Source organism: Salvia splendens, chromosome 14 (genome assembly GCF_004379255.2).
Source record: "Salvia splendens isolate huo1 chromosome 14, SspV2, whole genome shotgun sequence".
NCBI classification, from domain to species: Eukaryota; Viridiplantae; Streptophyta; class Magnoliopsida; order Lamiales; family Lamiaceae; genus Salvia; species Salvia splendens.
The window spans coordinates 4,747,288-4,761,606 of record NC_056045.1 but is presented as its reverse complement, the minus strand read 5'-3'; the positions used below and the strand labels follow the sequence as shown (position 1 = coordinate 4,761,606).

The 14,319-nt window shown below is 35.6% G+C and overlaps 2 protein-coding genes across 9 annotated transcripts; one reads left to right on the top strand and one right to left on the bottom strand.

The window, feature by feature from the left end:
* Positions 1 to 208: 208 nt before the first annotated feature.
* Positions 209 to 3,757, top strand: LOC121764051 (exopolygalacturonase-like). Its single transcript, XM_042160141.1, has 3 exons — positions 209 to 304; positions 2,464 to 2,541; positions 2,705 to 3,757. The coding sequence occupies exons 1-3, from the start codon at positions 209 to 211 to the stop codon at positions 3,755 to 3,757; spliced, it is 1,227 nt and encodes a 408-aa protein (XP_042016075.1).
* A 5,574-nt stretch (positions 3,758 to 9,331) lies between these two features.
* LOC121766076 (zinc finger BED domain-containing protein RICESLEEPER 1-like) lies at positions 9,332 to 13,258 on the bottom strand. 8 transcript variants are annotated; one of them, XR_006042893.1, is made up of 8 exons: positions 12,972 to 13,258; positions 12,193 to 12,307; positions 11,941 to 12,018; positions 10,199 to 11,827; positions 9,931 to 10,110; positions 9,801 to 9,865; positions 9,600 to 9,726; positions 9,332 to 9,514 (listed from the first exon to the last, which is right to left on the bottom strand). XR_006042893.1 is itself a non-coding variant. In XM_042162415.1 (8 exons), exons 4-7 carry the CDS (start codon positions 10,442 to 10,444, stop codon positions 9,611 to 9,613), a joined length of 594 nt encoding a protein of 197 aa, XP_042018349.1. In that variant the 5' UTR covers positions 10,445 to 11,827; positions 11,941 to 12,018; positions 12,193 to 12,307; positions 12,972 to 13,258; the 3' UTR covers positions 9,332 to 9,514; positions 9,600 to 9,610. The 8 variants fall into 8 exon arrangements, 5 of the variants coding, with proteins under 5 accessions (XP_042018349.1, XP_042018346.1, XP_042018345.1 ...); XR_006042891.1 differs by having other exon boundaries at positions 9,801 to 10,110; positions 10,199 to 11,557; positions 11,668 to 11,827; XM_042162415.1 differs by having other exon boundaries at positions 9,801 to 9,852.
* Positions 13,259 to 14,319: the final 1,061 nt, after the last annotated feature.

Sequence of the window (14,319 nt, the reverse complement as noted above, 5' to 3'; positions counted from 1 at the left end):
TGGTAGAATAACTAGTCAAATTAGTTATCAAATAACCAAACATGTTGAAAAGAAAAATGACCAGCGGGTATCTATGAAATGTCAAAAAAAAAGTTGAATAACGCAATATCCCAAAACTCAGAACTCATTTGTAAGGGGTGTCAAACGAATAGCGGGTATTACCCTACCCAACCTGACCAAACACATGCAATTTTATGCCGCCTAAGAAATGTGTCATTTTATAGTTATACAGACGATCCACCAACAATGGAGGATGAATATGATCGGAAAACCATACAGATTAAGGGCGGATGCAAGTGATCAGGTAATCTCAAACATTTTATTATTATTATTTTGAAGTTACTAACTATACATTGTTTTTTCACACATACAAAGATAGTATTAAATATTTATTATTATTTTGAAGTTACTAATAATGTTTTCTATGATAGTGCATCTTTTATGAATACATTAATGCTTTCTATGTATTAATTACTTACGATTAGGATGCTAAGAAACTTATTTTTAAATAATAAATACAAGTAAAAAAAGAAAATTATCACAATTAACATTAAGTGTTGGATAGAATACTCATTTATATGTTATTTCTCACATTTATTACATACAACCAAAGCAAACGAACATTCATGATATTAAATACTCCCTTCATCTAAAAAAAATAGTCTCATTTGTGGATGACACAAATTTTAATAAGAAACTGGTAAAGTGAGAAGCGAGGGGATAAAAAGTTGATAGAGTAAGAGACATAGGGAAAAAATTTGGTTAAGTATGAGAGACAAACTTTTCATTTTAAAAGATGAGACTATTTTTTATGGACATCCCATGGCAAAATAAGACTATTTTTCATGGACGGAGGGAGTATCATTTTCCAAACCCACGAATTGAGGAAAGACAACTTTATTTTCTTTTACTAGATGAGAATTGAGACTAAGCAAAGACATATAACTACAGTGAGGAAACTATCCCATCCTTAACGTGATGACAACACCGGCCAGCGATGACTCTCGGTATACCGGTTATAACTAATAACCGACAGATTTAACTGAAAATATAATTATATAAAACTTAAAATATAAAGTTAGAACCATATGGCCAATATATGGCTCACATAACATAGGTAATTGCCAAGATTGATAGTATAATTTATGGGTTAATTAAACTGATTTGTCTTTTATTTATTGAGTTTATGGAGAAAATATTCCCTAGTATAGAGATACCAAATGAAGTATGTCAAACCAGTATTTTTTTGACAAATTGAACTATTTAAAGAATAAGTCCAAGCCGAATAAAGAGTCCCATTTACTTTTATGTCTGAGTACAGTCATTTTTCAATAACTTGGTATGGTGAAAGGAAAAAATTCCCTAGTATAGACATACCAAATGAGGTATGTCAAACCAATAATTTTTTGACAAACTGAACTACGTAAAGAATATGTCCAAGCTGCATAAAGTGCCCCATTTACATAGCTTCATGACTGAATACAGTCATTTTTCAATAACTTGGCATGGAGTAAGGTTACATGCAGTGCATATCTTCATTGTTTCTATTAGAAATTTTATGTTAATTCAAAAATAAAATAATCAAGTATGCCATTGGTAAAATGTTATGGAAGAGTTACAAAAATGAAGGAAATTATGGATGAACAAGAATATTTTATCTATATTGATGTAATACTCAAAGAGTTACCCTCCTCTAGATTTATTGCTGGCCATCTTCACTTATTCTTGCCTGCCCAATTCTTATCTAATCCTATTGCTTTGGAAAGTATGGGAAAAGAAAATAAAGTTGTCTAACCTCTATTTGTGGGTTTGGAATATGATATTAAAAATCTGGAAAGTCATTTGCCTTTGTTTGTTTGTGATAAATGTGAGATATAAATGAAATGAGTCTTTTATCCAACACTTAAAAGTAATTAATTGTGATACCGGGCATGAGTTTTAAGAAATGTAATGAAAAGTGAGTTGAAAAAGTTAGTGGAATGTGGGTCCTACTTTTATATATTAGTTTTATAGTAAAATGTGAGTAGGAATGAGTTAGTGGAATATGAAGTCCAGTATCAAAAATGGTAAAAGTGAAATGAGACAAATTATGTGGGACGGACCGAAATGAAAAAATGGGACAAATTATCCTAGACGAAGGGAGTACTATGTTTCTTAACATAGTAATTCATAAAAAGCAGTATTGTATGGATAAAAGATGCACTATTATAGAAAGTCATTAATGAGGTTATTCTGTTGTTGAATGATGAGAAAATAACAAACTTTAATCCTTTTTGTTAGAGATAAGCAGTCAAATTAAGGTACCAAATACACCTATAAAAGCCAAGCCATCTGAACTCATTTCTCAAAATCACAACTCTCCAAAGCCGTTTACTCCCATAATCTTTTGCACCATTTTCTGAGTAATTCATCCCATCCAAGATGGATAAAAAAATTATATGGTTAGTAATTTTAGTTTTGCAGATACTATTGAAGGCAAATTCCGAGAGGGTGTTCGACGTCAGAAAATACGGAGCGAAGCGGGGCATAGACATCAGCCAGGTAATTAATCAAGTAAATTGAGATGCATGACTCAAATGGGGATATAACATCCCTAGCTAAATATATATATATATATAGGGATGTATTCATTTCCCCTATATAGCGAATAACGCTTCCATATATATATATATATATATATATATATATTCACTTGCATGTGCAGGCGTTGATGAAAGCATGGAAAGACGCAATAGCATCAACAACGCCAAGCAAGATCCTGATCCCAAAAGGCCATTGGACACTGAGCCAAGCCCACATGGAAGGGCCCAACAAGGCCCCAATCAACCTTGCGGTGAGAGGCACCTTGCAAGCCTACCGGAACCCGGCCCAACTCCCCGTGAAAAGCCAAGAATGGGTGACCATCAACTACGTGAACCACCTGACCATCTCGGGGGGTGGCGTGCTCGACGGGCATGGCCAGCAAGCCTGGAAGATGAATAACTGCAACACAAACAAGAACTGCGTGAAGCTCCCCATCAACTTGAGCTTGAACTTCATCAACGACTCCATCATCCAAGACATCACCACCAAGGACAGCAAGAACTTCCATGTCAACTGCATCTCCAGTCGCAACGTCACCTTCCAGCGCTTCACTGTCTCCGCCCCAGGTAACAGCCTTAACACTGACGGCATCCACATCGCCCGAGGCAACCACATCAGGGTCCTCGACTCCATCATCAAGACGGGAGACGACTGCGTCTCCATGGGGGACGACCTCAACGACGTCCTCATCAGGAACGTGCAATGCGGGCCCGGACACGGGATCAGCATCGGCAGTTTGGGGAAGAACGCGCAGGAGAAGAACATCAAAGGGATAACCGTGCAGGGGTGCACCTTCACCGGCACCCAGAACGGGGTCAGGATCAAGACATGGCCCTCTGCCCCGGCCACACTCACAGTCTCCGACCTCCACTTCCTCGACCTCACCATGGTTAATGCTGGAAACCCAATTGTGTTTGATCAGAAGTACTGCCCTTGGAACCAATGTGACTTGCGTAGGCCCTCCCTGATTAAGATCAGCAACGTCGAGATCAAGAACATCAGGGGCACTAGCACCACCCCCGACGTTCTCAGCTTCATGTGCAGCAAAGCCAAGCCGTGCGACAACATCAGGATAGGGCTCATTGATCTCAAATACAATGGAAATAAGGCCATCACCATATGTGAAAACATTAGGCCTATCTTTTCTGCCAGACAGACTCCCCGCGTCTGCTAGCTCTCCAAATCATACTACTATTAGGCTTGCTGGAGTTTACATCCTGTTTACACCATTTTTTATGTATTTTCAGAGATGTAGCTTTTTCTAAAAACTAATCAGTTAAAGATTCCTTGCTCTACTATAGTATCATAAATTCATATTTCTGCAAGACAAAGTACCCATGGGCATGGATTCAACATCTACTTTGATAAGCATCAAGTTAAGTGGTGTGCATTATATAATGCAACACGGGTTTTATGTTATATAAATCCACTAGATTTAATTTGCTTCCTCGACCACCGTCCTACGAGTATATTTTATGTCTTATGTTTGCCTTCCTTCGCTGGGCTTGATGAAGTAATTAGACAAAAATCAAAATCCAAATTAAGAACAAATGAAGTAAAGTAGAATTTCAAAAACTATAAAGCTTAAATACAATGTATTACCCGAGGGAGACGTTCTGCTAGAACACAATCGGCGTCCATCTAAAATAGTAAATCGAATAAATTTTAGCCATACATTTTGAAATAGAAGTTTAGAAAAACAGTACCAAGGAGGACGACCCTTCAGTGGGTGGCACAGGATTTTATGAAACTTTGTGTGTTAAGTAGAGAAAAAAAGTGTTGCCATTTTTAGTAATATGTCATTTTGGTTGGGAACAAACCAAAAAGGAAAGTGGTTCTTCTTCAGTAGGACAGGCCGACAGGGGGAGTATAATTTAAGCCTTCACCTTCCATCGACGATTTTCTGGTGTCAAGAATTTCGAATCGCGTGGAGATGTTGAGGCGGATGGAGATGCTAAAGTCAGCGGATGAAAATGCTGAAGTCGGCAGAAGGAGATGAAGTCGGGTGTAAGAAGGAGACACTAAATCTGTCGTCGATCAGTCGCTTGTGCATGGGGGATTGGGGTTGAGAAGTTGGCGGAGGAGGGAATTGGAGTTGAGAAGTGGGGCGCGAATCAAATTTAACACAAATCATCTCATCTGATCCGTCAAAAATAAGATCAAATGGTCCTAATTTGGTCTCTAATTCTATACTAATGGGTAAATTTGCATATAATGAGACCATATATATAGGTTGTGCTCAGAATGGAAAGCAGAGAACAAACTCTCAGCCTACCCTACTTGTCGTTTTAATTTTGTGTTCCCTTTTTTGTGATTTTAGATGGTTAAAGTTCTAGTTTTTTACAAACTAGTGTTACCACCAGTGCTATGCACGGGACAAAAAATTTTCAAATAAAGAAGATTTATTTACAACTAAATAGATTAAAATAAAGAATACAGAGAAAAAATATTGACAATTAAGAATAGAAATTAATTAAAATTTGCATTCATAAGATAATAAACAATTACAAACAACAACAAACAGATATTTGTAATTCTCAAAACATTTCATACTCATAATATAATTTTAATATCAATTATAAGTGTAGTGACATAAATAAAAAAAAGGTAACAAAAAAGGACATGCGTGAATGAAATAGAATAAGATATACAGATAAAGGAAAATGTTTACCAGGTATAAAAGAAGAAAAAATTATTTGAACGAATAAATAGTTTATGTTTCATTCGATCAATAAAACATAGGTATTCAAAAATTCAAAGGACAAATGCTTAGAAAAACAACAACAAACCAGTAGTTCATAAATTTTGAAAAACTTCCTTGTAAACAACATTAATAGTAGAATCACTTCTACTATCATTATCATCTCCACAAACTAAAATCTTCAAACCTTCTCGACTTGTGACTCTAGATATAGCAACATACAATTGTCCGTGACTGAAGACCGGTTTTTTCAACAATAATCCAACGTGAAAGAGAGATTGATCTTGACTTTTTTTAATTGTCATTGCATACGACACATCCAATGGTCCTAGTCTGCTATTCAATATCAGTAATCATACCATAAACATATAAAAAATTAAACCCTATTATTTTAATCACCATCTATATTAATATTTTATCAAATTTCTATTGAATTTAAGATTTACATGAATTACATTAATGGTCCTACTCTGCTATTTCTATTGAATTTAAGATTTACATTAATTACATTAATGGTCCTACTCTGCTATATAATATAAAAATCATACAATAAACATGTCAAAAATTAAACCTTATCATTTAATCACCATCCATATTAATATTTTATCACAAATTCTATACCTGATACCGATAAAATGTATGTGGGCATCCTTATCTTGTCTTCAATATCCCATATAAAACACAATAATAAAATGTTGATTAATTACCCTATTCTTTATGCAAATATTTGTATGCAATAATGAACAACATATATTGGGCCAATAAAGTATTAAGTAGCCCTAACTAATCTTCGGTAGCAATTTATGATATCCCAAAAAATTAATTTCCCTATTCCCAGAGCTTGCAAAACTTATTATAAAAGGAAAATTAAAATCAAACTAATTAGTAACCAAAGATAGTAGAAAAAAGAAAATCAGAATGGAAATTAGCAATAACATTTCAGTGGAGAAAATAAAACCCTCTTCACCTTAGACTTTACAACATTTCTTTGCTAGATCGGATTATGCATGTTGTATACGCAATGGCGGATCCAGAAATTAAATATCGTGAGGTCGAACAACATTATAAATATTTAAATAATATTTATATTAATTATTTTTATAAAAATATATTTTAATATCAATAATTTATGCGGAGTATGGATATTCTTAAAACAACATACTCCCTTCGTCGCACCCTTTGAGTATGGATTTAAGAAAATGACGCTTAAAGAATTAAGCAAAGAAAAAATAAAATAGAAGATAAGATAAAGCAAAGAAGCAAAAAGATAAAGTAAACGAATAATTATGTTATATTTTGCCAATAAAAAGACTTATATTATTTGGGACATACATAAAAAATAAGAGTCGCTTATGGCGGGATGGCGGGATGAAATGAGTATACTTTTTCTGTAATATTCCAAATTTTTAAAAATTAAAAATAATTTGAATATGAATAATAAAGTTGAAATTTTAAATTATAAAACTGAAATTAGAAGAAATTAAAAAATATTTACTTCATATAAGTATGTGTTTATCTAGATAAGTTTATTTAGTGATATATAAAAAAATATGTAACAATAATTATAATATTAGATGAGAATACACGTTTAATGGAATTTTGAGAACTAATACAAATAAAGAAAGAAATATTCAAAGGCCATTTTACAATTAGATACTCGATAATAGATCTCTAATCTTTTAAATTTAGCAAATGTGTTAAAATTATTAACTCAATTACTTCACAATTAAGGAGTGGTGATGAAGCTGCTGCATCACCACCTTATTTTAGTTGTGTAAACTAGTGAATACTTTATGGCCAAAAGGATGCCACAACCCATCTACCTCATCAACTTCTATCAGGCGATGGAACTAGTGGATTACATGCAATATCTTCCTAATTAAGCTAATGAGCCACGTAATGGAGATGTGTATAATAGCTAGCAATAGTTGATTATTTTATTATATTTGAATATGTATAAATAGGGGTGTAGTTGTTGATTGTATAATCAATCAAGAAAAAGAATTGAGAGTAAGAAGAAAAGAGTCGTAGCTCATAGTTAGATGGAGAGAAAGAAATCGTGTAGTGCTGAAGCATTTTGTGTATTTTGTAATCCTTCTGTGAGAAGCCTATTAATACTTATCCTCCATATTTCATTCTTGTTGAGTGCTCCTATATTTTGTGTATCAAATATCCAACCAATCTGGTATCTAGAGCCACTCGATCCTACATATGGCGGCAATGTTGAACATGGTTCAACCCCAAATTCCCAAATTGGAGAAACACAATTATGGGAATTGGAGTATTTAGATGCGGATACCACTGCCCCAACACACAACATACCCTTCTTCTTCTTCGCTGCCCCCTCTAAATGTTTAATCACGAAGTGGCCCAAGTTCAAGGGTGGCTTTTTGTGCAAGATCTGCCACAATATGAAGAGCTCATCTCTGGTTATACTTCCTTGCTCTGCACGGGCAAAGGGGTAGCAAGCACATGCCGTTTGAAGGACACGCAAGACAGGATTCCTGATAGAAGAACCCTTTGCCCTGTTGGCGGAAAACTTGTCTTCGGTGGTAATGTCCTGCCAAAACTTGTTTGTACGGGTGACTGAATTCAAATGGCATCTTAGTCACCTCCCCTTTGAATCCGAATACTTCCTTGAACTGCGCCATCGCCATATCATACCTTGTATTCCTCATCTGAAATGTGATGGACACGATCGTCTGTCTAGTCTTGTTCACCTTTAATGTAGATAGAAACTCAAGGGTGAGCCTCTGATACGAAGGATTCCTTTGTGCCAAGAATAAGCCAGAGAGTTGTCCTTCCTCGCATACCTCATTAAAGCATTGGTCGATTCCGAGCTAACGAAGTGTGACGGGGCATGGGTGTCTAGCCACTTGGTATGGCAACTTGGCAAGAATAGTCCATATCTTTTTCTCTTGAGGTGAGGGTGACTCCGTTGGGGCTAGAAACCATGGTGCACAAATAGTGCCTAGAAATTGGAAGTATTAGACCCGCTCTACAATAAACCAAACAGATATTTACGAGATACCCAACTCCCCCAAACTTTAATCAAACCAAAAGTCTTGCACAAGCCACGAATTGAGCACATATTGCACTAACAGTAGGAAGATAGACTCGGTTCCTATATGTTTCAATTAAAGCAATTCATGTACAGCATGCAGGCAACAAGCAACGTTTGCACTTTCCTTTCAGCATCTCAACAGGAGGATTGCCGGACATAACCTTCACTCTTTCGTAATCATTCCAATGAATAGATCTTAGCTACTTTATCTAAAATTTTCTTTTTTTTGTGCATGCTTGACTAATACTTTCATCTACACCTTCCTCTTCCGCATTATCCTTTAATACGGAAACATCTAAATCATCTTCATTCATAATAATGTTGTTGCTTTCTGGTAGCGTGTTCATCTGTTGCGATATGATTAGTGTTCTTTCACTTAGTGTCACAAACATCCTACAAGTTTAGCATAGTTTTAAAAAAGTTAAAACATACACCCTCCGTCCACGAAAAATAGAGCACATTTTAAAAATGAAAGTTTTCAAAAACTTCTCTTACTTTTTTTCCCGTTCTATCTTACTAATAATATGGAACTCACATTCCACTGACGCTACTTTTCCGTTACTTTTTTCCCTTCTCTCTTATTTTACCAATTTCACATTAAAATCCATATCATTCACAATGTGTCCTATTTTTCATCATTCACAATGTGTCCTATTTTTCATGGAGGGAGGGAGTATTCCATTAGACATAACAATACCAATATGTTTCAGAAAATGGCAAGCAAATCATATTCAATCCAATATTAAGCAATGACAATATAGCAACTACATAAATACATGCTGTCAAATTAGTAGGGGTGGCAAATCGTGCGTGTCGGGTCGTTATCGTGTCGACACGATAACGACACGAACACAATAACAACAAACACGACCACGACCCGCTACCCTCAGACACAGACACGAACACGACACGAATCACTTCGGATAAACACGACACGATAACAACAAGTACATGAGATGACACGATAACGACTCGATAACAACACGATCTGATAACGGTTAAACCTATTAAAAACATCCAAAAACATCCAATTGCTGATTATAAAATCTGATCCAAACATAAAAACATCAATAATTTCTTAGTAACAAAATCCAACAAAAAATACTTCATTCTTTCTTCCAAATTCTTAGTCAATGCAGCAAGCAACAAACTCCATCAGGATCTTCCTATATGCAAACACATAATTTAAGGAAGTAACAATTAAATTGATGTATTGTATATTGTACAAATTAAGCAAGTATGAAGTCTAACCTATGAAGCTTTCAAGAAGTAGCAAAAGTGGTGGATGTGGAGGCTGTTGAACTTCCAGTTTGAGCTTCGTCATCGACATTTAAAAAGTCTTCAGCTAAGTCATTTGTTGGTATTTCATTGTTGATGACTTCGAAAAAAAAATAGAATTAATGAACTGATTTTACTAATAAGTTTAGAATGAACTAAACAAATAACCAATACCTTTTTTTCCAAACAACCAATCTCGGGTGCATATAATCGCCTGTACTGTGTCCTGCTTGAGTGAACTACAGTATTGATCAAGAACTCTTCCACCAACACTAAACACAGATTCAGATGCAACTGTAGTTACCGGAATGCTCAAAATATCACGAGCCATGCAAGCAACTTGTGGATACTTGAATTGAGTTCCTTTCCAATAATTAGGAATATCAAGATTGGATTTGACATCTAATCTTTTTTCCTCCATGTACAGCTCCAACTGTGATTGTTGTTGGCTCAATCTAAACTCAACATCCAAAGAGTTAAACTCCTGCAATTAAGATGCAAATAAAATAAAAATGAATATATCAAAAAATCTAATAAAATTGATAAAACTTTATCTGAAGTTAATAACTTACCTCCACCATTGCCAATGAGTCTGCATTTGTGAAGTCACAATTCACATTGTTACCGGTAGCACTTCCACTTCTAGCTTGATTACCGTTATCCACGTAAGAATTGGAATATTCATCAAATAAGGCAAACAACTTCCCTTTCACTAGTTCAAATTGAGGGGAACCAGGTCCATATAACATCTTATAAAAGAAATCCACAAACTGAAGCTTGTAACGTGGATCAAACACTACAGCAATAGTCAAGATCATGCTGAAATCCGACTAATATTTCTCAAATTTTGGTAGCATCTTTTCTGCCATATTCCTGATATACTCATCTGGACTATTTATACTCTGCCTCAACGAATTATAACACATGACAACCGGGCGAAAATATAAATTTGTTGTAGGATACTTGCTTCCAGAAAACAAGTTGGAGACATCATAAAACAAGCTCAAGAAGCCACAAATCTTCTCAATTTGACTCCATTCTGTTGAAGAATGACAAAACTTGTAGCTAGGATCACAAAGTACCAGATTCATAAAAGCTTTCCTATAATATAATGCGTTATCAAGCATCAAAAATGTTGAATTCCACCTAGTAATCACGTCTTGCCTCAAACCTCTCTTACTCTCCAAACCAACTTTGCTCACACATTCCAAAAACTTTTGTTTTCTCGTTTGTGAACTTCGCACATACTTGACACTTTCACGAATCTTAATCACATACTGTGAAATGCCTTCTAAACCAACTTGGACAACCAAATTGGTTATATGTGCACAACAACGAATATGAAAGAATTCATCCTTACTAAGAAGTGAATTATTCAAATTCATTTGAGTGATCAAGTAGTCAATTGAGCAATCATTCGCCGTAGCATTGTCCAATGTCAAAGAAAATACTTTGTTCTCAATCCCCTAATCACATAGCGTAGAAAATAATTTGTTACACAATGCTATGCCAGTATGTGGTGATGGCATCAAACTGAAATTCAACACCAACTTTTGTAAGACCCAATCATCATCAATGAAGTGACATGATTAGAGAAATATAACCATCACTAGTAATAGAACTCCAACAATCAGAAGTCAAACAGAGCCAACCGGGTATTGCACTTAAACTAGACTTAATCAGGTCCTTTTCTCTTTCATACGTCTTTAAGACATCAGCCTTCAACGTGTTTCTAGTAAACAAGTTAATATCCCATTTAAGGTACTGATCATACTCCACAAATCGAAATGGCAAATCGTGAACAATAATGGCATTACACAACAACTGACGGAAATGCATAAGGTCAAACTTTGATATTCTCTCAGACAAAATCATGCCAACATCCTTTGTTCTCTTTCTAGGACAATTATCCAAATGACGACGCAAGTTTCCTGTTCCAAATTTACTTGTAACTCATATTTATGGTCACAATATAAGCAATGGCATTGTCTTTGTTCCAAAACCATCCAATTCAACTTTAAAATGATTTCATACATCTGACCTTTGTTTTTTTTGTTGTTGACTTTGGTGGCTTAGGGACATTCAAATCAGAGCTTTCTATAATCTCCACCTCATCATCATCCGAGTCTTGTGGAGCATGACTTGTCGTTGTTGGAGAGCTCCCAGATCCAAATTTTGTTGACATAATTATCAATTTATACCTGCAATGAATCAAGAAACATAGTATTAATTAATAAAGCTTAATATAGTTGTTTCTGCTTTTTGACTAATCTGTAGAAATAAAGCTGAAATTCCCAAGTCCAAAACATCTTACATGGCACTTGCAGCATAATTTGATTTTTTCAGTGACTGAATCATCAGGTAGAAACAACTCCTACTTTCTTTCGTAAAACTGAATCATCAATCAATATTAAATACATCACTAAACAGTAAACTAATATGATGATGCTTTCTGATTTTTGGACAGAAAAAACAAAAAAAATCTCACATACGAAAGGTAAAACCACACAAAATTCAGCATCATTTAAGGATAAAATTAAATGAAAAATGAGAGAAAGTTCTTGACCTTGGGGAGAAACCAAAGGGGCCACTGAAATCTGAGAAGTGGTGAACGAACTCCAGCGACCGACAATTAGAAACAGTGACAAAGAGCAGACGACGAATCGACGATGAATTAGTTCCTATACCAGAGTCCAGAATGGTTTAGAGATGAGAGGCGCAGCGGCAGTGGGTGTGTATTGTGTAACCCTAATTGGAAAGTGATTAAATTATTTAAATGAGATATTAGATATGCCTTATTAAAATTGATATGGGGCCGTATGACTGTGACTGTGAGAGTCAATTAAATTTAATGAGTATTGAAAAATGAAAATAATAAGAATTAATATTATTAAAATATTATTTGTTAACACGAACACGACACGAAATTTTCGTGTCATTAATGAGTCGACCCGATAAGTACACGAACCCAATAAGCTCCGACTCAAACCCATTAATTTCGTGGCGGTTCGTGTCCTGTTATTGTGTCGTGTCAAAAATTGTCAGCCCTAGAAATTAGTGTTTGTAAGGAGATCACTGCTACTGTTAAAGTTGAATATCAAGCTAGAATTATGTATAGAATCTACAGATTTTCTGCTTATAAGTAATTGAACTGGATTATCTTAGGAGTGTATTAAAGTTCAAATACAACTAGAAGTAAATATCAAATGGATCAGCTATTTGGTACTGCCTATATGGAAGTTCATATATCATCACACAAACAAATCCACTAATTGCCAACAATTAATTCATTAAAGGATCCATTTTATTAAACAAGTTGGAAATGAAGAAAAAGAAAAAGGATACCTGGTCCCTGGCCGTTGGTAGCTGACGGCCGTGGAGAGCACGGCGGCAGTTGGGCTTGAGAGGGCCCAGAGGGAGCCTCTTTGATTTTCCAATACCGCCCATTCCGACAAATTGTAATTGCTTGAGAAGATAACCTTTTTGATTTTCCAAAAATCATTCCACCAAAATGAGTTCTTGAGGAAATAGATTGGTCTACTTCCTCCTCCAAGAGATGGAAAGATATATCTTTGTGTTTTTTCTCAAGTTGGCGGCGGAAGAGGAGAGGAGATCAAATTAGGGCTCCGTGTGTTTTTTGATTTCATGTTTTTATAAAGCAGTATTCAACTTATTATAATGGCATACTTTAAAATGTCTAGTAAATGTCTCCCCATTGCAATTAGAGATGCCCAAGATTTTCGGTTTTGGTGATTAACCGCGGAACTGTAACCGTCAGTTCCGGTTCCGAACTGGAACAGTGACTTTTTTCTTGAACCGGAACCGCCATATTTTGAACCGCGGGCCGGTTCCAGTTCTAAATTTTATGAACCGAAACTGTGCCGGAACCGTGAAAAACCGTCGGAATCCGTGAAATCTAGCCGGAACCGCGAAAATCAGCCAGAAACCGGCGGTTCGTAACCGTGAAAAACCGTAAAAAACTCGCCGGAAAATCGACGGTTCGGAACAGGAACCAGAACCGCCGGTTTTCGAACCAAAACCTGAACCGTGAAATAGCCTCACGGTTCGGTTCCGGTTCCACATTTCTCGAAACCGGAACCGGCGATTCCGAACCGGAACCTCCGTTTTACGAACCGTGGGCATGTCTAATTGCAATTTATGCCTTGCATTAATTTGTATGGTCAAATAGTTGTCCATATTTTATGGTTGACTACACGGTGTGATTTTTATGTAATCGTGAGATTTCACTAATAATCTACTTTTTTGGTAATTTTCATTATTAATGTTTTTTATTATGTGTCATTGTGACGATTTGAATATTTGAACTCCAATCTATAGGATGGAGGATTCAATCTAAATGAATAGGCGGAAGATATAAATACTCCCTTCACTACCAAAAAAAAATTATCTTTTAGGCCATCCACAATGGGGCACCTTAAAGCTCGCCCTATGCACCGCCACGTCATCATTTTATCCTCCTGCCCTTCCACCTGCAGTAGGGCGCCCTAAGGTGCGCCCTAAGCATTTTACTATTGTTTTGTTATTTAATTTAAATATTTTCAAATATATAAATGCAAACTTATTAAAAAACACAAAGATTAACTAAAAGAACGACAAAAAATTCATTGATTAAAAAAAAAGTTACACGAGTTAGAAATAAAAAAAATGACTATCCTACAAAAGCCCCAACTTC

What these genes read in the sequence shown, in the direction of transcription:
- LOC121766076 (XM_042162412.1), bottom strand. Translation starts at nt 10,444, where the DNA reads ATGATCTTGACTATTGCTGTAGTGTTTGATCCACGTTACAAGCTTCAG. An exon ending in ACTCATTGGCAATGGTGGAG is followed by an intron (nt 10,111 to 10,198) that starts GTAAGTTATTAA and finishes TCTTAATTGCAG; the next exon opens with GAGTTTAACTCTTTGGATGT. An exon ending in TTGGTTGTTTGGAAAAAAAG is followed by an intron (nt 9,727 to 9,800) that starts GTATTGGTTATT and finishes TTTTTTTCGAAG; the next exon opens with TCATCAACAATGAAATACCA.
- LOC121764051 (XM_042160141.1), top strand. Translation starts at nt 209, where the DNA reads ATGTGTCATTTTATAGTTATACAGACGATCCACCAACAATGGAGGATG. An exon ending in GGGCGGATGCAAGTGATCAG is followed by an intron (nt 305 to 2,463) that starts GTAATCTCAAAC and finishes TTAGTTTTGCAG; the next exon opens with ATACTATTGAAGGCAAATTC. An exon ending in GGGGCATAGACATCAGCCAG is followed by an intron (nt 2,542 to 2,704) that starts GTAATTAATCAA and finishes TTGCATGTGCAG; the next exon opens with GCGTTGATGAAAGCATGGAA.